Source organism: Podarcis bocagei (genome assembly GCF_964188305.1).
Source record: "Podarcis bocagei genome assembly, chromosome: 12".
Classification (NCBI taxonomy): domain Eukaryota; kingdom Metazoa; phylum Chordata; class Lepidosauria; order Squamata; family Lacertidae; genus Podarcis; species Podarcis bocagei.
The window spans coordinates 4,278,939-4,300,930 of NC_138137.1; the positions used below are offsets into that span (position 1 = coordinate 4,278,939).

The 21,992-nt window shown below is 40.5% G+C and overlaps 1 protein-coding gene across 3 annotated transcripts in view; it reads left to right on the top strand.

The window, feature by feature from the left end:
* Positions 1 to 21,992, top strand: part of GLI3 (GLI family zinc finger 3) — a 255,223-nt gene that overhangs the window by 19,985 nt on the left and 213,246 nt on the right. For all 3 annotated transcript variants that reach the window (XM_081165088.1, XM_081165090.1, XM_081165089.1), the window contains exon 2: positions 11,023 to 11,185. In XM_081165088.1, coding sequence (XP_081021214.1) covers positions 11,062 to 11,185 — 124 coding nt within the window. In that variant the 5' untranslated portion in view covers positions 11,023 to 11,061. The remainder of the gene's footprint in view (positions 1 to 11,022; positions 11,186 to 21,992) is intronic.

Genomic DNA, 21,992 nt, shown 5'->3' on the forward strand with positions numbered 1-21,992 from the left:
TTGATACAAAGTTTCCACAGTGCCTGACTTTTGTACATTACAAGAAGAAACAGTATAAACAGTATACTGGGTAACTGTGGCAATTGGAAGTTATAAGACTTTAGCAACAGTGACTCTGACTGGGTTAATCATCTTTCTTTCTACATCTTGGACTGTCTCCTTTGTTCTTGTATTTGGAAACTTCCTTCTATGGCCATTTTGATTTGCTCCCCCTAGAGGATAAAGTAAAGTCCGGCACGGCCTAAGACAGTGGAATTTTCCTAGGGAGAATAAATCCTGTGGGAATTGACCTTGACATGAGTGGACCACAAGAAGAGATAGCTACAAGAGCTAAGACCAAGCTACAACAACAACAACAACAGTTGCAGCTGCAACAAGCAAAGAAAAGAGGTTCAATCTCAGGCGCAACAGCCGGATTAGCTGGAACAACAGGACAAGACAAAGGAGCAGCCGCTTCTATGGAAGCTGTGACAGAAGCTTTGCTTAAGATAAACCAGACTCTGGAGTCTCTGACAAAACAGACTTCAGAGAACACACAAAAATTAACAGAAATATCAACAAGGTTAAACCAGAATACAGAATCTATAAACAAACTGGTCGAGGAAAACGCCACCACGCGTCAAATTGCCGAAGAGGCCAAAGCCACTGCTGGAGAGACGCAGGAGAAATTAGAGCCACTTGCCAAGAAGGTCCATGAGCATGATGCAACTTTGGCCTTGTGGGAGTTACAGAGGAAAGAGAGAAACTTAAAATTAAGACTGATTCCGGAGAATGAAAGAGACAACCTTGTGGAATATTTGACACGGGAGTTTGCGGATTGCTGGGACCTTGAGGAAGACGAATTCAAAATTACAACTGCCTTTAGACTGGGTAAAAAGCAAGATAGAAAGACACCGAGAGATTGTCTGATCACACTCAGATCTAAGGAGGAAAGAGATAAAATTTTAGGACTACACTTTGAAAAGGCCTTGCAAATTGGAAATTCAGCTGTACAGATCTTTAAAGACATACCAAAATACATTTTGGATTTAAGAAACTTCTACAAGGATTTGGTTCTTTTGTTAAAGAAAAATTCTATCCGCTTCAGGTGGGAGTTCCCACAAGGACTGTCATTCGACTACAAGGCAAAGAAAGTGAAAATAAAGACAATTCAAGATAAAGACAAATTTTTGGCAAGATACCAGGAGGACTTACAGAAGGGGACTGTGGATGTACTTGCAGAACAGAGGAGAGCACTGGATATCCTGAATCTCTCGTTTGGACAAAAACCACCACCATCAGAAGAAGAGCAACAACTTGGAGCTGTTGGAGGAGCCTTAAGAAAATAACAAGATGGCTTTGCAATTCCTTAGTTGGAATTGTAATGGACTGAATGGGCCTTTGAAGAGAAGACAAGTATTTCATATTTTGAACAGAGAACAACTGGACTTGATATGTTTACAAGAAACTCACATAACCAGAGCCCACAGGAGATTACTCACAAATAAAAGGCTAGGACAAGAATTTATTTCATCAGACAAAGTTAAGAAGAGAGGAGTGGTAATATATGTGAAGGAGAAATGGGCTCCAAAAATGATATTCAAAGATGAACAAGGGAGATATTTGGCTGTGGAGATACAAGTACAAGGAGAAAAATTTTTAGTTGTTGGAATTTATGCACCAAATGAAGGCAAATCTGACTTTTTTAAGAGACTTCATGAAACTTTGATGGACTATCTGGATTACAATATGATAATCATGGGAGACATGAATGGCGTGGTCTCTACTAATATGGACAAGGCACAAAGACTAACAGTCACTAAAGAAGGGAGACTCCCTAAGACTTTTTTCGAAATGACAGAAAACATGGACTTGATAGACATTTGGAGAACAAGGAACCCTCTGGAGAGAGAGGGAACCTTTTTCTCCCAAGCAATGATGACCTGGACCAGAATTGACCAAATCTGGGTTACTAGTGGACTGGCTCCAAAGATTAAGAAAGTGGAAATCTGCCCAAAAACTTGCTCCGACCATAACGCCGTGAAGATGGAGATGAAACTCACAATAACTGGTCAATTTAGATGGAGAATGAATGACACCCTCTTTCGAGATAAGGAGATTCTCACGAAGGCCCAAAAGACCCTAAAAGACTATTTTGAAATAAATTTGAGGACCGACGTGGAGAAAAGAGTGATCTGGGATGCAGGTAAAGCGGTTATGAGAGGATTTTTGATTCAACAAAATTCAATAAAGAGGAAAAAACAAAATGAGAAAAAAGAGAAGATCTTGGAAATGATAAAGGAAGGAGAGAGGAAATTAAGAACAAAACCAAAGTCTCAGGACATTTTAAGAGAGATCAAGTTATATCAAACTCAATATATGGAATTGATGAACCAAGAGATTGAATGGAAGATAAAGCAAATGAAGCAAAAGACTTTTGAATCAGCAAATAAATGTGGTAAACTTTTGGCATGGCAACTGAAGAAAAGGCAGAAACTAAATACAGTTACAAGCCTAGAGGTGGATGGAAAGAACATATCTAAACCCAATGAAATTAGAAATTGTTTTTTAAGTTATTTCAAAAAACTCTACACCCAAGGCCCGCAAAATGAAGAAGATATAGACAAATTCCTTGGAAGATATGGATTACAAAACATCTCTCAGCAAAGTAAGATGGACTTGAACCAGAGAATCTCAGAACAAGAGATAGAGGCTGCCATTCAGAATATGCAACTGGGCAAATCTCCGGGACCAGATGGACTGACTTCCAGATACTACAAATCGCTGAAGGAATGGCTGATTCAACCACTAAGAGAAGTTTGTAATGAGATTCTTGAGGGAAAAAGGGCACCTGAATCGTGGAAAGAGGCATATATTTCACTCATACCAAAGTCAGAGACTGAAAAGACCCAACTCAAGAACTACCGCCCAATATCACTCCTTAATGTGGATTACAAAATTTTTGCAGACATTTTGGCAAAAAGATTTAAAAGAGTCTTGATGGAGAAGATTCATAAAGACCAAGCAGGCTTTCTCCCTAAAAGACACCTAGCAGATAATGTAAGGAATGTAATAGACATTCTGGAAAAGCTGGAGGTGAATATAAACACTAAAGCAGTATTGATCTTTGTGGATGCGGAGAAAGCCTTTGATAACATCTCTTGGAGTTTTATGAGGAAGAATCTTCATGGGATGGGGGTAGGCCAGGGTTTTGAGAATGGTATGGCTGCAATATATTCTGAACAAAAAGCTAAACTGATTGTAAATAATGTTGTGACTGAGGAACTTAAGATAGAAAAAGGAACACGACAGGGGTGCCCAATTTCCCCATTACTTTTCATTTCGGTTCTGGAGGTGCTGCTGAATATGATAAGAAATGACCAGCAGGTCAAAGGTGTGCAGGTTGGAGCTAAACATTATAAGTTAAGAGCGTATGCAGATGACCTAGTATTGACTTTGCAAGAGCCAAACACTAGTACGAAAAGGGTCTTAGAAATAATACAACAATTTGGCCAGGTAGCTGGATTTAAGTTGAATAAGCAAAAAACTAAAGTTTTAGGGAAAAACCTAACAGATATGGAAAAGGAGAAATTTCAAGAGGAAACAGGTTTGACAGTGGTCAAGAAGGTGAAATACCTAGGGGTTTATTTAACATCTAAGAATGTCAATTTGTATAAGGACAATTATGAAAAATGTTGGTCAGAAATTAAAAAAGATTTAGAAATATGGTCAAATCTGAAACTGTCAATGTTAGGCCGAATTGCAGTAATCAAAATGAATGTATTGCCTAGAATGTTATTTTTGTTTCAGACCTTGCAGATTCTCGACAAGATGGAATGTTTTAAGAGGTGGCACAAAGACATTTCGAAATTCGTCTGGCAGGGCAAAAAGCCCCGAATTAAATTCAAAATACTGACTGACGCTAAAGAAAGAGGGGGTTTTGCCCTGCCGGACCTAAAATTGTACTATGAGGCAGCAGCTTTTTGCTGGCTGAAAGAATGGATGCTCCTCGAGAACACGGACATCTTGGATCTGGAAGGTTTCAATAATGCTTTTGGTTGGCATGCATATCTTTGGTATGACAAAGTTAACAGTACTTTTAAAAATCACATCGTTAGAAAGGCATTATTTAATGTTTGGATAAGATATAAAGACCTATTGGAAAATAAAACCCCTAGATGGGTGTCACCTGTGGAGGCTAATGCAGTGAAGAAACTCAATATGGAGGTCGGATGGCCGAAGTATTGGGAAATCTTAGAACAGGATGGAGACAAGTTTAAACTACAAAGTCAGGAGAAATTGAAGCACAAAGTAGAAAATTGGTTTCAATACCGCCAAATAATGGAATTTTTTAAACAGGACAGGAAAATCGGTTTCCAGGTGGAAAAATCAAAACTAGAGACCGAATTGTTAGAACCCAATACTAAGAATCTATCTAGAATGTATAACTTGCTGTTGAAATGGAACACACAGGATGAAACAGTTAAATCGGCTATGATTAAGTGGGCGCAGGATGTTGGACATAACATTATGTCAGATGACTGGGAATGGTTATGGAACACCGGTATTAAATTTACGGCATGTAATGCCTTAAAGGAAAACATTATGAAAATGGTTTACAGGTGGTACATGACCCCAGTCAAACTGGCAAAAATCTACCATTCGCCCGATAATAAATGTTGGAAGTGTAAAGAGACTGAAGGTACTTTCTATCACCTTTGGTGGACATGCCCGAGGATAAAGGCCTTCTGGGAAATGATCTATAATGAAATGAAAAAGGTACTTAAATGTACCTTTCCTAAAAAACCAGAGGCCTTTCTCTTGGGCATTGTCGGCCAATTGGTGACAAAGAAAGATAGAAATTTCTTTATGTATGCCACAACAGCAGCAAGAATACTCATCGCAAAGTATTGGAAGACACAAGATTTACCTACTCTGGAAGAATGGCAGATGAAAGTGATGGACTATATGACACTGGCTGAGATGACAGGCAGAATCCGTGACCAACGAAAAGAGACGGTGGAAGAAGAATGGAAAAAATTTAAAAGCTATCTTAAGGACTACTATAAACTTAATGAATGTTAAAATGTTGTGGTTGCCAGAAGCAAAAGGGTACAGGGATACAAGGTTAGACTATAAAAGAGGACTAAGATGATAGAGATTAGAAAGTAACATTTGGGAGTTGCTAGTTGAAATATGGACATTGGGATGCAGAGAGGGGGGGGTATGGGGAAGTCCAAGAAAAGAGGTTTATGAAAATACCCTTGAAACTATTCGTGTATGTTTGTCATTTTTTGTGTTTGTTTGTTTTTCTTAAAATGTTGTAAAACCAATAAAAATTTTATAAAAAAAAAAAAAGAGAGTTTCCAAGGGTAGACTTCACACGGCTTAACAGCAGTGTACACAATTCATTCGAACTGTCTCATGCAATCAAACAGGTGACATTAGACTGGACAAACTTTGAAAATTGAAGTTTCCTTTTAAGGGGAAGTTAGGTGAGCTGTTTTATAAAGTAAACTTTTGGATTTCTTGATCCTCAAGCTACGTGCAGCTGAGCATTCCCAGTTAAAGAGCTGGGTGATTTGATGGCAAACTTTTGTCTATAACTGGCCATTGTCAGAAAATATGTGTTGTGAATGTGCTGCAGCATAGCTGTTGGTCGCATCTTTGAATGTGGAAATGGTGAGATAGGAATTAGAGGGTGTGCCTACATTTTGTGGCAGCGGTTTGTAGAGCAGTTCATTATCCCAGCCAAAGAAGCCTAGAAATTGTTCTATAAAATAAACAGAATTGTAAAACAAAAATAAAATAAATAAAGCCTCAAAATGCTGCTGTTTCCATGGTTCTTTGGAGAAAGGTGTGAAAGTTAAATCAGTTTTAGAGTGGTTTTTAACCACTGCGGATGCATACAGTACAGTTGATGTGATCCTGTGAACCCATTTGGCAAAGCTTGTGGTTTCACCTTTGTCTTTCAGGTGCCTCAGAGATAACCCTCAATATTCTCACATTATGTAGATGCTTTGTGTGTGCATGGAGAATTCGTTCTCCCTTTGCATTTCTTTTTATCTCATATAAAATAACAACATTTAAACTACAGATAGGTAGCCGTGTTGGTCTGCCATAGTCAAAATAAAAAAAAATCCTTCCAGTATCTGAAGAAGTCTGCATGCACACGAAAGCTCATACCAAGAACTAACTTAGTTGGTCTTTAAGGTGCTACTGGAAGGAATTTTTTTATTTTAACATTTAAACTGTGTTTCTTTACTGTCATAGACAAGGATGGCAGGTGGGGGGGGGGGAGAAAACGTGAATGGTTTTGGAGATCATCAGATCTCAGGCATTTCTCTACTTCGACTCACCAATAGCATTTTTCTTCTTTGAAGCCTGCCTTATTGTTCCAATATTTGACACTAAAGTCAAAGCCCTAATTTGCTTCTATAACTGTTTCCCCAAGACCTAACTGCTTCAGCCCTCTGGACAGGCTGGGAGAAAGCTGGATTTAAGGTTTCACTCCCTCCCATAGTGAAAATTCCATGTTCTGGTCCAGTTTTAATTTGCATGGTAGATTCCTAATTTATTGTTAATAAATGTAAATTGCCTCAAGCACTGAACTAGCTAGATGAATGCAAAGCACTGCTTTTCTTAATAAAAAAGTTTGTGGTCCATGTGTCAATTATCAGACTAAGCAGAACTTGTAAGTACAATAGTTCTCAGTGTGCAGCTGGCCTCTCTAGAGAGATGCAAAATAAAACCAAGGGAAGCATGCGTTTTCTCTGGCCCTCACGTGTGTGTCTCGCAGGGTAGATTTGATTTAAATCATATCATATCGATTTAATCTAGTCAGTAAGACTTGATTTAAATCATATATTTTTTAACAGAAAGACTCATTCTTGCTGGTGTAATCTTAATATTTACAATTGGGGAGAAGGGCCTGGAACCTGTGAACTCTTATTGGTTGACTGGCAAGCACTTCAAGGTCTCGCCAAGGACTTACAGATCCCCGTTACTATTTCCTCCACCACCCCAGTGGATTTGCGTCTACATTCAGGTGCCTATTCTGTACAGTTAAGTGTGAGTGCAGTGGTTGGAACCCAGTGGGATTGGGAAGAGTTTGCCAGCCCTGAAGAGCCTTCAGCACTTGCCTCAAGTCTGAGTTGCACAGACATGCAACTGACTTGCACAATTATTACACAAAGATCCCAAGACTTGTGGAGTATTCTGCTCACAAGGTTGCACTTTCATTTTTACTGCTTCACACTTAGCTACTTGTGCAGATCTATTCCACTCCAAACCATCTATTCATTGAACTTCTTGGAACTTAGCATTTAAGAGGTAAGGGGGTTGATATAAATTTGCAAAGGCACAATGGGATTAAGGTTTTTCCTCCACTCTGTATGTTTATTTTGTAACATTTTTCCTGTGAAGAAAAGGCATGTTATCTTTGCAGACAGAAATTCACACTTTGGAGAACTGCAAAAACAAGCATCTGTGATAATATCTTCTTCTTAGAAAAACTGCCCCAAATAATCTTACACAAACCTCTCGAAGAGCATGACATTGTGAATGGATTAATGGAATTCATTTACCAAAAATTTTAAACATTGCATATAAAGCCTCATGCTACATAATTAAAAACAAATTCTTATTTCCTGATGAATAGCCCTTGGACTATAATGTAACATAAATAGAAAACTATCCTTAGAAAGATTTTTTCCCCAAAAGCATGTTATTTTAAATAATCCAATTTAAATAAAAAAATCTGATTTAAATAAATAAAATGGATTTTTTTATTTATTTTTTACAAAATCATTGATTTTTATCCACCCTGGCGTCCCAGTTGGCCGGGAGCTAGAGGTCAATGTAAGGCTTTGGAAAAGACTGATCTAAAACTTCTCTTCCAATTATGCTAGGGTGTTTTTGTTTTTAAACAAACTTGTGTGGAGTTTTGTCTGTGGAGGAGCATTCAAAAGTGGGGGAAAAAACTTGTGTTGATTAATTCTTGCATTAAATAGTTTGCATATTCTTCTTGCCCTTTCCAGCATGTATCTGTGCTGTGACTTGAGGCACGTGTGAGAGAAGAGGTGAATACAGCCAGCAGCAAGGATGCGGCTGTAGCAGACAGAGATATCATCTAAGCCGATCACCAGGGAAGGATCTCAGTGTAGCCACGCTTGCCTTATGTGGCAGAAGATGGGGTGACTTGCTTTCCTGACTAGTTTATTATGTTAATTATTATAAACAGCACCAGCTGTTTATCCTGGCACTGTCCCTGGGGAATTACTGATTAGCCAAGGTTGCAGGTTCAATCCCTGTATGGCACAGCTGCAGATTACTGCATTGCAGGAAGTTGGAGTAGATGACCCTGAGGGTCCCTTCCAACTCTGCAATTCTATGATTCTGTGATTCTAAGTGTTTCACTTCCCGCGTGATGTACAATACCTGAGCAGACTTTAACCATTTCCTAGATGGAGTTGTGCTGCCAATGACAATTGCGTTGAGGTTGGAAAGTAAGTACTCCAGGCTGCTTTGTGGCTGCTTGCTGTGTGAACTCTTGAGTAGACCAGTTGGCAAGGAGATGCAGAAGGGCTCTAGCCGACTAGGATGTATTCCAATCTGCCACCGAAAGTTCATTTGCAAGGAGCTGAGGGCACAGATGAAGATATAATAATTAGAGACATCTGTATCCCTCAGAGTGAAAAGTGATGGAAACTAGTGCAAGTCCTAGATTGGGTAGGGAACTGGACTGGGGTAGTCTGCTGGATCCTTATCTCCCCCTCCCACCATGGGCCAATTTAGACAGGTGGATGGGGGCCACCCATTTCTGCTTGTATAGTTCGAAATTGAACTGTGCAAGCAAAGTCAAAGCCTGCAAAGTGTCAACCGCCAGATGATTATTGGGTTTTGCGGAGAACTATGGAGCAGCCTTCTCAAGCCCTGGTGATCAGCTGATAGTTGGAGCTTGAGAACCAGATGCACAGTGACTCGTGGGTGCTGCCAGTCAGCAGACTTCCTTTTAGCACTGCCACACCTTTATGGTCTGTATGAGGTCCGGTGGGCCTGGCTTGGTTGAAATAGCCTCGAGGGACAAATGGGGAGATCTGATGGGCCTATTTAGGCCCATGGGCTAGATGTTCCCCACCGTTGGCTTAGAAGGTCTGGTGGTATAGCTTAAGCCTTCATCTTGTGTGTCTGAGTCTGTGTGTGAGTTAGACAGAGCTCTTAAAATGCAGCTAATTTTGTTACTTGCTGTCGTTTTTTTAAAAACAAGCAACATGTCATGGTGGCAGCATGGAATGGTTAGGGTGTAATGTTCAGGTTTTTCCTATATTGTAATGGTTCCAAGCCCATGATTATGTTTTGTAAAGCTTACTTGAACAGATTGCCGTGTGTTGCTGACCGAGAGGATGTGGTGGAGGGCAGGTTGGTGTGATGCAAACCCAGAAGAAGGAGTACATGAACCTCCCTTCCCCTCTTGGGAAGCCACAGTGACCCACTTGCCTGGTCCATGTATAGGTGGTAGTTTGCTGTTATTTCACAGCTGCACAGAGAATTCTCTGAATTTATCATGTGTGGATGCTGGAACTCCAGAAAGAAGGAGGAGCAGATTTAAAAAGGATGAATGGCAAGCAGCAACAAATGACCCCAAAACTAGATGGTGAGAGGGAGGAAAACATTATTTGTTACCTTTGGTGACTTTCATTTCAGGGTTGTTAAGAGAAAGAGACTCCATGGTTACTAGCAATCATGCTCCCCCATCCCCCTCTGGTTTTTCACAGGTGTGCTGCACTAATAACCCTTTTCCAAGTTACATTTCTAAAATAGACAAAACGAACTGTTTACATGATCAACCTTGAAGATATAATTCACTGCAGTTTCACTGGACTGATGTAAATGCTGAAGTTTAAATATTTGGATTTACAGTCACATGGATGATCAGTTCAGCTCCTGCTGTATAATTCCAGGCTAGGATGACATCGGTGGAAGGGAAGTGTTGGCTTTCTACCAGAAATCTCATTGTGCTTTTGGGCACAATGTGTGTGTGTGTGTGTGTGTGTCTGTGAACATAACCAAGCTTCCTGTAAAATTGTGAGTTCCTTCCATGCTGCTTGGAAGTAAATTCCAATGGATTTAAGTTACTTGTTTCTGTGTAGCACATTGAGGATGGCAGACTTTGAAAATAGAGTTAGTGTTGGATATGGCTTTGGGGCACCTGAGTTTGAATCTCCACCCAGTCATCTTGTGTCTTCTTCTTGGCTACTGGTCTTCATCAGATGGGATGGGGCCTAATACTGTGTCACAACGGCAGCACTATCACTATTCAGATATATGGAAGAAATTTAAGAAGTTTGTCCCCAAGTGCAACCAAAAACTTGGTTGTGGGTCTGAATGGTGGGGAGTCTGTGATGGTGGGGAGATTCTGTGGCGGAGCAACTGCAAGATGGTAGGTGGGGTGTTCCTTGCTTTCCCCTTCTGTGACAATCCGTGAGAGGCAACAAACTGTTCCAGCTCCAGGGCTGGTGTAGTTAAGGACCTGTTTGGGGGGCATGTTGGGGGAACGAGGGGACTTAGAATTCTGTGTCTTCTTGGCTGCCCCTGGAAGCCCCCTGTTTTGACTTCAGTGCCAGTAGGACGCTCTCTCTCTCTCTCCCCCCCCCGAGCTTCTGGGGGCTTCTGGCCGTGCGAGTGCCGTTCTATCAACAGACCTCTTTCCCCACCGTCAGAGTGGCACATGTGCAATATCCAATGGTCTTTCCACAGTTTTAGAACTTAAGTGAAATAAATTAAGATAGCTTATTGATCTTGTGCTAGTTGTACACTTTCGCAACCCAACTACCTCCCACGGTTGTTAGCTTCTTGGAGGAAGAATGAGGTACAAAAGTGATAAATTAAAGTTGATTTGTTGAGCTTTGTGATATGTTCTGTAGCTTACTAGTGTCGATATACAGCATCCTCTGGGTGAGAAATGTGGCTGAGTTTTTGTTTGGGCTCTTCACCCCCTTCTGCTCCTGTTTTGAAGTTTTATGGTTTTATTGTTTTATTCAGGTATTAGTGTGAAGAGAGCTGAAGTAATGAGAAGTCATCATGGAAGCCCAGTCCCATAGCTCTACCACGGGTGAGAAGAAAAAAGTTGAGAATCCTATAGTGAAATGCTCCACTCGAACAGATGTCAGTGAGAAAGCCGTTGCCTCCAGCACAACATCCAATGGTGAGTAACAGCAGGGATTTACTAGCAGCCAAACCTGCAGTAATTTAATGTGTGCTGCATTCCTTGTGAATTGAGCTTTTGCACCTGGATTCAGCATTCATTCTGAGATAAGGCTAAAGCCAGCTAGCAGGCAGAGGAGATGGGAATGGGAACGTGCGCGTGCGCATATATACACACACACATAGAGACAGAGAGACAGAAAGAGATCCCTTTTCTGGTACCAAACCTTGTATTTTTCTCCAAATTATCTAATTTGAACTGTAAATAGTGATGTTATGTATTATGGAAGTTCCTGTTGTGGCTTTTTGGAAAAGAATTGTGATTAGCTTGGAAAGTATGCAAATGCCTTGTGGTTTACGTTGGAAATTGTTTACCCTAATTAGATACAGTGGTACCTCAGGTTACATACGCTTCAGGTTAAATACGCTTCAGGTTACAGACTCTGCTAACCCAGAAATATTACCTCGAGTTAAGAATTTTGCTTCCGGATAAGAACAGAAATTGTGCTTCGGCGGCGCGGCAGCAGCAGGGGGCCCCATTAGCTAAAGTGGTCTTCAGGTTAAGTACAGTTTCAGGTTAAGAACGGACCTCCGGAACGAATTAAGCACTTAACCCGAGGTACCACTGTAATTGGTTAGTGCAAGAGAGACAAAAGTGACCTTGTCAAAAATTAACGTCTTTCTTTCTTTCTTTCTTTCTTTCTTTCTTTCTTTCTTTCTTTCTTTCTTCTCTTGTTGTAAACATCCTCTCTTCAAAATCTCCTCATGGATTTCTTTAACCACTCACTGTGAAACAGTTAACTTATAAAGAAAACATGCTCTTTTAAAGAAATGTAAATATATAGTTTGCAGAAATTTACTTGGTTCCCTCTAGAGTGCCTTTGCTCGTTTGGTAATTTGACATGCACACTGACGAAGCTTTCCCTTTCCCCCCACTTGCCGATTAAATTGAAAAAGACTAAGGTCATTGTTCAAAACCTCTGTTGTAGCGACTGAACCACCTTTGCTTCACAAAATAGTAAGAAGAAAGGAAGGAAAAAAGAATGACTTCTGTCGGATGTGTAGTTTTAGAAGTAAACGTAGCAGCTCACTCTCTGATCTAGTGTCCTATGATTTTCTTGAGGGTTCCTATCAGATCTCTGAATATCATTTAAAACTATACAGGATAAGTTAGGTGCCTCCACTCACCTGTAATATGCCACAATAATATGTATTCTTCTTCTTACTTGCTGAATGGTGCAATATTGTAATGCTTACTTGAGACTGATAATGAACCAGTTTTTTGTTTTGTTTTGTACTATCCCTGTCTGTCTTTTATATTGTGTATCAACTGAATCAAATGTTTATGCAAATAATAAAACTTGTGGAAGATTTCTTGAAAAATATGTGGCTGATGCAATGGATAGGCAGTACTGCAGCTACACTGTGTGAAATTGGTAAGATGACACACATTAGTGCTTCTCATCCTGGTGGTTAGATGTGTCTCCAGAAAAGTAAGGTGGACCTGAAACTCATACCCTTTGTATTGATCCTTGACAGTCCTGTGGACCAGCAGTGATGATCACAGATCACAGAAACACCCCCTTGGTCAGGGTCATTTAGTCCAACCCCTTCCAGTGCAGGAATCCTGCCGATAGTCATCCCTGGGTGGTCTTGAACCACCAACGTTCTGATTAACAGTCAGATGCACTGACCCATCATGCCACATTGAAGCTCCATTCCTGTATATTGGAAGCTGTATGTTTTGAAGCCCTACAGATGTGCAGAACGTCATGTTGGTAGCACCAGTGGATGGTCGGGTGGCCCCTGTTCCTTTCATGGCATGTTCACAGAGCAGTGGAGCAAATGACAGTTATACCATGTGTGCTACTTACAACGTAAGTAACAGAAGTCCGGTGGCACTTTAGAGAGCAATAGTTAGTGTGGCATACCTTTGTGGGCCTAGTTCAGTCTTCCTCAACCTCGGCCCTCCAGATGTTTTTGGCCTACAACTCCCATGATCCCTAGCCAGCAGGACCAGTGGTCAGGGATGATGGGAATTGTAGTCTCAAAATATCTGGAGGGCCGAGGTTGAGGAAGCTTGGCCTAGTTCATCATTTGCAACTGCAGAATGAAAATATGCAAGCTCTCAAGAAACGTGCTCAGTGTTGTATTTTTCTTCTACTTGAATCAAGTATGCTTGATTCAGTTTTATTTACATAAATCACATGCATGTTCTGGCCCTATGCATGCACCAAACAACCAGAAGTGGCTCTAAATAAACCAAAGGGGGCTTTCTGCTTCCACAGTGACCTGTGTAGGAGCTCTTCTGGGCTACTTTGCTTGATCATGCCTCCAAGCATTTAGGAATGAAAAGCCAGTTGTACTCATATATCTTGAGTATGTTACTTCTAACCTTGGTGGTGTATCATGCATACATTCCTAATAATTCTTAGTATTTGCACGGAGCATTCTGAGTGTTCAAAGTGTTTATATACATTCTATCAGTAATCCTTGCAATTCTTGTAAGATAAGCCAGTTAGATATTGCAGGTAGGAATGGCAGGGGGGTGTTTGGAACTGAGAGAGCGATGGTTTATTACCTGAGTCGCCAGTGGCTGGGATGCATTTTGAATTGGGGAGTCAAAGCCACTATTTATTTATTTATTCAATAAAATTCATATACTGCTTGATTGTAAGAAACCTCAATGTGGTTTACAAAACGATTAAAAAAAATTGGGGGGAAAACCCACAAGCATACTTAAAAACTTTGCCAAATGCAAATGCAGTATGCTAACTCCAGGATACAGTAGCCTGCAGCGTCAAGTTAATAAACAAGGATGGAGCACTTGTACAGAAAGAAATAAACACATATGTCTGATAGGAACTTGAATGAGGGAAAGTTCACATGGTGCTTTTCGTTAAGGTAAAGTCACCACAGAATGATTTTACCTCATCCATTTCTTGTAATGAATATTTCTTAGGAATGCGCCCACATACAGAGACAGCTGGCGTTTATCATGTTGGAGATCCTGTTAGCTGTCAGACCTCTCTCCAGACCAGCCCTCCCAGATCCCAGCCATGTGGGCCCCATGTGTTTGCACAGAGGAATCCTCCTTTGGACGCAAGAGACAAGACATGGCAAATCTCTCACGGCTGGTCCTTTCTAAAACGTGTGAAAGAGCCCTTAGTAAAATGGGAAAGCTAGCTGCCAGAGTACAGAACAGAAGAATTGTTTCTGGACCGAGACCGTCAGCCGCACTAACAGAGAAATGCTAAGCATGTCTACTCAGAAGTAAGCCTCAGGAATGTATGTGTAGGCTTGCAGCCTTAAAATATTACAGTGAGCCAAGCCATTTTGCGCGAGTTTAAGCAGGTCTTTGGATCTTGGCCAGTATAGTTATTTTGATTAACATGAACTAAGATTTAGGGCTGCTGGGTACGATTTTCCCTTAGGAATATAGTCTGGTACCTATTGGCCACAACAGCTACACAGCCGCATGCCTGAAGGCATAAGTAAAGGTCTTGGTGGGTGCGCTGTGCCATAGCTGTGTCGGACACCTGTGTAATCAGGAATGCGTTTAACAAGGATATTAATTACCTTTGGTGAGGTGTGAATTTGAATTTATTAATGCATATATAGTAGCCCTAGACTCTCAGAGGAAAAATGATTTATACAAGTAAAACATTATTAGTATAAAAGTGTTTGAGACATTTTTCCTGCAGCAATGCCAAATGGTGTGTTTAAGTTTTGGGACTCACCCCAATGTTAACCAAATGATGAAGTTATTCAGGTGATAGGACTTAAAGGAAGTACTTCTTTACACAGTGTTCAGTTAAACTATGGAATTAACGCAAACTATGGCAATAGTCTGTTCCTCTGTGCCTTTGTCAGTTGGTAGCTATCAGTGGCCTCTAGTTCTGATGTCTGTATCCTTCCTCCAGGCTTAGAGCCTCAGGATACCGGTTTCTGGGGAAGAGTATCAGGAAGAACTGTTTCCTTCATGTCCTCCTTCTAAGTGTCCCTGACCACTGTGGGAAACAGGATCATGGCCTTGATCAGCGTTTGATCCAGCAATATTTGGCCTTATGTCCTTATCTTAGTATTTGTAAGCAATCCCCTCTCTCCTTTCACATAGCCTTCAGCTGCAAGCTTTTCTATATGTGGGAGAAATCCATACACACCGTCCTCAGCCTGGATGATCACACATCTGGGATTTTTCTAGCTTGTGGGGCGAAAATTAATGGAGTTGAGTTTTAATCATGCAATCCTGTTTGTTTGGATTTACTGTAATGGCTCTGCTTTAAGCTGAGACAAAATCTAACTCTCTTGCACCGAAATTCATGGGCTCCAAAAGTGTTTAAGATTTTGCTGGTGTGTGCCCACATTATCTTCCTCATAGCTAATAAAAAGGCTTTAGGCTGCAATCCTATGCACGCTTAGACTCAGTGGTCCTAATTCTGAGTAGATATGTATAGCAGGGGCAGGCAGACTTCAGGTTTATGAGATATACTTTATTTATTTATCGTTTTGCTGGAACACTGAGGACCACTAACAGAAGCCAACTGCAAAACAGTAGCTGGGGATGGAGCCTAGTACAGAATGGTGACTTAGAGCGTAGCCTCACTTATCCCCCACAAGCCTGAATATAGAAATACAAATCTGCATCTGACTTGCTAATAACACAGAGCTATCCAGCAAAGCTGCACAAAGTTCTGGTGAAAGGCAACCAACAAATACTTTTTTTTACACTTGAGGAACAATTTGCCTGAGAGGTAAATTATTTGGCATGGCAGTTAATTCCCTCCCTTTCAATTTCCCTTCCTGTTGTCATGACTATTGGGAGTCAGAAAACTTTGTAGATCTACTACAAATCACCCTGGGATATACTGATAGCTCCTAATCTACCATCTGCCCATCTCTGATGTACAGCAGAAGATGGTTAGTCATTTCAATCTGTGGATTAACCACCTAAAGCTTTATTAGGTTGACCACTAGGCACTAGTTTTTTTACTTGTTTTTTCACGTAAGGTCACAATTTTATTACTTTTTGGTGCGTTACTATATTCCAAAGAGAGAAAATATTAAATACCATCTTTTCTATCTATGAGAACAGCTTTTGTTTATTATATTTGGAAGCTGCCTGGCACCTTATTGGTACATATAATATTGGAAACGTCACCTTTATTGTGGCTTTGATTTAGGCAATTAAAAACGCGCTAAGTTTGGAAAGTCCTGATATCAAAATACTGTTGATCTCATGCCAGGGCGAATGAGTCTTAAGCATGTGCTCCAGGTGACTTAATACCACATGCGGCACTCTGACATGGATTCATACCAGCATTAAAATGCCCATGAGGACAATGCTATGTTGCTGGTGAATCTGAGGGTCCACTATCTTTCCGTGCTGGATTCCTCTGCTTTCCTCATGGAATAGGATTGGTCCCATATGGGATTGGGTCCTTGGGAGCCTGAGTAGGACAAAATGTGAACCCATGGGGATTTTGTGCATGGAACAATGTTCCATAAACAGTGTCCCTCCCTTGCCTATTTGGGAGGGGCCCTGAATCATGATTCCCATCAAGCAAAACTATGCTGGGCTGAGGGGCAGGGGGAGAGAATGATACCAGTATTTTATGCATTTCCAAAGACTGAAAATTAATATTTCCTTTCATATTTTCACAGTTCTTTAATTACTGCAGCTAATGTTGGCAGACTAAGAGTGACTTATTTTACATAAATGAAATGTCTGTCTTGCAGTTTAATTTGAATTCCTCCTCTGCAGTATTGGTGCAGATCTATGCCAGCTGATAAAATATGCCCTGTGCAAACATATAGGGCTCTTTTTATTATTAAAACAAACAAATTGTAGCTATTTACTGGAAGGCCTGGTCACACAAAATGCTTCTGATTTCTCTTTTGATAGATTAAATAAAGCAAAGAAACAAGGCGAGGTTGTTCTGAAGGACTACTGGCATGTTTGCCAAATAAGTCCCTGCTTGCATCTTTCAGCAGAACCTGCATCACCTCATAAACCTGTCCAGATTTGAAAACAGTGTTTCGTTTTTAGGACAGCACACACATTTGCAGATTTTGCAGGGTAACTTATTACTTGAGTGACAGATGTCAGTATACTGCCATTTTTTAGGTGCTCTGCCACTTACTAAGAGGCCTGTATGGTGAACAAGCTGAAATATTCTTGGGGTTTATGCAGAACTTCTGATCATGCAGTAACCTTCCCTCTTTAAGTTTTCTAAAAAGAAGTTTAGAACTATTTGAAGGGATGCGATAGCTGCTAGCTGAGATGGTGTTAAAAAGATTTAAGCATGATTCAAGGGGGATACATCTACCAATGGATGTTAGTCATTGGAGTTTAATGGAATCTTCATGTTCGGAGGCACTATATTTCTGATTACCAGGTGCTGAGGGCAAGTGAGGGAAGGTAATCTTTATCCCATTCTTGTGGGCTTCCAGAGGTGCCTGGCCGTCCCTTGTTGGAGACAGAATGTGTACTGTATTAAGTGTATTGATCAACCCAGCAAGGCAATTTCTTTATTTTATTTCAATATTTGTATCGCCTCCCTCTCCACTCCGAAGTAAGTATGCAAGGCAGCTAATATAATGGATGAAAATCATAACAAAAAAGTTCATTATAACACTGTTAAGAAATGCAACAAAAAGGCGGCAGTAAATAATAAAAACAATCCCCAGTGAAAATCAAATAGCACAGAGGCTGGAGAATGAGCTTCTGTACCATTCTCTCAAAGCTCTTTAAAATCTCAGGAAGACAGTATTTGGGGATGCAGAAGGACAAAACTCTCCAAAACGTCTGAGAGCACATGCACACACACACACCCCAGCCTGTATAAGTAGGGGTCAGGCACACAAGATTCTTCCAAGTAATTTGTATTATGAATATGTGGATTTCTCATACAGATAAACCCACCAATACCCTGGAGTTCCAGTTTCCTGAAAATCTAGGAATGTCAAATCTTATGCCCTTATTGGCATTTGGCTTGGCTAACCACAAGCTAAGCTCTTGAGTTAAAATAGCACCGTAAGTGTTCAAGAGCTGCCAGCATTTCCATTATAAAATCTTAATTTCAGTTACTTTGCCATTAAAATCTGCTCCAGGCTGAAACTTCTATAAAAGGGTGAATACTGGCCTTGGTTAGAAGTTTGAAAACAGGCATACACGAATTCGTTGCTCTTTTTGCAGAAAAATAAAAGCATGCTTACAATATTTTTTTAATTGCCTCTATTAGGTAATGGCAAAGCATTAAAGCTGCATTTATATTGAAATCTGAATGAACTTTTTGTAGCTTGTTGCTCTTGCTATTATTCTCTTGGTTTTTTTGTTTTTGCTATTTTTAATTTGCACAATGATCAGATGAAAAGTTGCCCAAGAACAGGAAGTGACCAAACCATGAAGTTGAGGGAGATTTCCATGGAATAAATTACAAGCAGAAGTCCTGTAGCTTTAGGTCAGAGGAAGCAGGTCACTTCTTTTGAGATTTAATAGCTTGAGATCTCAGATCTATTTGCATGCACAACAACCTACACTCCTTTTACTAAGGGGCGAAGGCAGCTGTACTCTACAGGTATATTGATGAGATGGGCTTGGATTTGGTCTACAGCTGACCAGATTAAAAGCAGCAGGTGCAGATAGAAGAAAGCAACAAACAGGTGAGAGGGGGAGGAGGGGCTGAGGAAAACGAAGGCAGGGCGTGGCCAGCTGGGAAGGAATGGCCGGCCAGGCCACTCATCTGGGTGCAGCCTATCGTTATGGCCGCATTTTAATACACGTTGCTGTTTCATGTATGAGCATAACAATGTTGATTATAGGATTATGTTTCTGTTTCTGTATTAACTGGCACAAAGTTTGGCCAAAGGTTCTTTTGACTGCTTCACGTGTTTATGAAATCGGCAGCATGTATGCCACAGGGCCTGAAGTGTGTAAGATGCAGAACAGGAATAGGAGCCAGTTACTGGGGTTTTCTTTCTTTTTTAAAAAATGTATTTTCTATTTAGCGGTGTAATTAATAAAAACATATTTAAAAATAAGTAAGATTAGCTCCATTAAATAATTTTATGATCTGGACATAACAGATTACTTGCATTTGGGGTTTTGCAGGTCTCCATTGGCATTGTGATCCTCCTGTGTTAGTGGGGCTTCTGCTCTCTTTAAATCTCTTCTCTTACTTGAGATGGTGAGACAACGTAAATACATGGACTGGGGGGGGGGGCATTTCACTCCACCCCACTGTCTTGCTGACAACCTCTGCATGCTTTTCATGCATTGTTTTGGTCCCAGAATTGCAGGCTTGGTTCTTTTAAAATAACAAATAAAAGCTTAATCAACAGAGTTGCACCCATATCTGTAGTTCTGATTGAGGACACGCCCCCCTCCCCATTTAAACTGTTGGAAATTCTGCAAGTATTAGCAGAGAAGCTCTTCAGTTGTTTGACAGACAGATTCAGTTGGGTATGTTTTGTCTAGTTTTTGACCCAGGAACCTGTCTCTAGTGTAATCTGATATTCCTTATTAACCTATTATTCTGTCTTAAAGGAAGAAAAAAGACTAATTAAAAACATATGTAGGTTGTGGCCTTTGACTACCTTTATCAGAATCAGATAGTTATTGAGAACACACTTTAATGTGATAGAAAACAGAAAATGCTGTCTTTATGATGAAGTAACAGGAAACCAGGCAGAATAGATGAAAAGGGGCAAGAATATCAGTTGTCTATTTTAGTCTTTTTAGAAGAGGAGCCATTTTGAGGATTTTTAAAGAAAGACATATTGGGTGGAACTTTGCTTCATAGAAATAGTATTTTCTCTCTCTTTCTGTGTGTGGATGTGTGTGTGTGTGAGAGAGAGAGACAGAGAATGAATGAATTCCTGCTGTCAAGAACACAAGAGGGAAGGTATTATCACATTGCCCCCTTTGTTTTTGGGTTGGACAACCTGACTCCTAGTTGAAGTAAAATATTTGATGTCCTAGTGAGAAGCTAGAGTTCAAAGGAGGTTGTTAGTTATCAGATATTTGCCTGTGATGTCAATGGGTCCAGCTACAGAACCCTGCAGTTCTGGATGGCCAGCCCAGACATTCAGCTTTGTGGATGTTGTCAGTGTGTACGCACAAGCAATTGGTTCTTTCTCTTTTGGAAAGGAGTGGCAATTAGCTGAAGTGGTTTGTGCATTTTTCTAGTTATGTGCCTACACCACACATTTATGTTCATTGTGTAGTGATAAGACATATGCAATCACTTACCTCTTCACCAGCATTGCTACAGCATATTGAATTTCAAAAAGTGAGTTGCTTTACACCAGAACCAGATCTGCACAGGGCTGCTATTGAAAAAGGCAATGGCCTTTGATGGCATGTCAGCCGTGTCTGCTGCAGCCTAGCTTTGTCCCTGACATTGCAGAAAGGAGGCAGAAAGGAACATTGTGACGTGAGGACCCATAGAAGTTTCTGTAAGTTCTTGGTGCTGTGGCAGAGGAGACTATAGGTAGGGTTTGTTGTTCTGTGCAACTGTGTGTCCATTGTAGTTAATTGTTTGGGCCTTAGTGTACAGGTAAAAAAAGGTAAAATAGGTATGTAATCTTGATTTAAATAAAATGATTCTGCATTATGCAAACCGTGTGTAGTATTTTGGCTTGACATTTAAAAGATAATGGCTCGATTTTGTGGAAACAGTTCATCCTTAGACTTCCCTGCTATGCAGCACTTGTTCAATTACAGCAACCCAATGCTGTCTGGTTTCTTTATTCTGCGAAATGCAAATGGTTTTGGAGGAAACCAAGTAGAGGTTTGGTGCTCTGTGCTTAAATCTAGTGTGAGCTATAAATGATAGATGATAGATAGATAGATAGATAGATAGATAGATGATAGATAGATGATAGATAGATATACATAGATAGCTGTGCAAAATTCAGACTCTGTCCTTCAGTAAATAACATAAAGTAATATACACTTCCATGCACAGATGCCATTGTGGTTGAAAGCCCTTTTTTACTTGTACCTGGAGCAAGGTATTTTCTGCTCCCTCTGCTTTTGTTGCCGTGCCATTCCCAAAGAGACACTGAACGACCACGGAAGCTCCAGCTCCTCATCTGCTTGGCAAGTTATTTCTGAATGACCACCTTCTTACTTGTTGGCCTTGAACAGCACATACTAACTAGCACCACTCTGGCATATGGGAATATTTCCAGGATACGAAATACCAATAGTTTAGCAGGTATTAAAAGAATCCATCCGGGTCATCATATGCTAGCAGTAGGGTTACCTCAGAGCAGACCACTTGGAGAGTGTTGCTGTGTAGACATTGGGGGGGGGGGAATATTAGGGGTTCCTGGCAAACATGTAGCTGTTCTTTACAGTTTTGTTCTTCATGACAACCATAACCCAAGTCTCGGAACTACAGGACTTTGAGCTCACGCTGTTCAAAGTGTACAATTTTTGGGATTTTCTGCTGCAAGGTCACTGTCACCAGCTGAAGTTTCAATGACTTAGTAATGCTGTGTCAAGGGGATTGGCTTCCATTTAACACCGATCCAGGTGAAGCCATCCCAGAAGTGAGACTTTCTTAATGATGTTTTAGCACTGCACCACCAAGATAGCAAAGCTTTACTTCAGTCTTGCTATAGGAAGCATTATGGCAATAATGTATTTGTCAGTGGAGTGGGTTGTTGTTCTTGTAGCATTAAGCATTCTTTCCTCTCAGAGATGGTTTGCAAGAATAAGCACTTTGAACCTTTTGTGGGCCTGTGTTATGATAGCATTTCACTCTGTAACTGTGTAGTCTTGTTCAACAACTTAATTG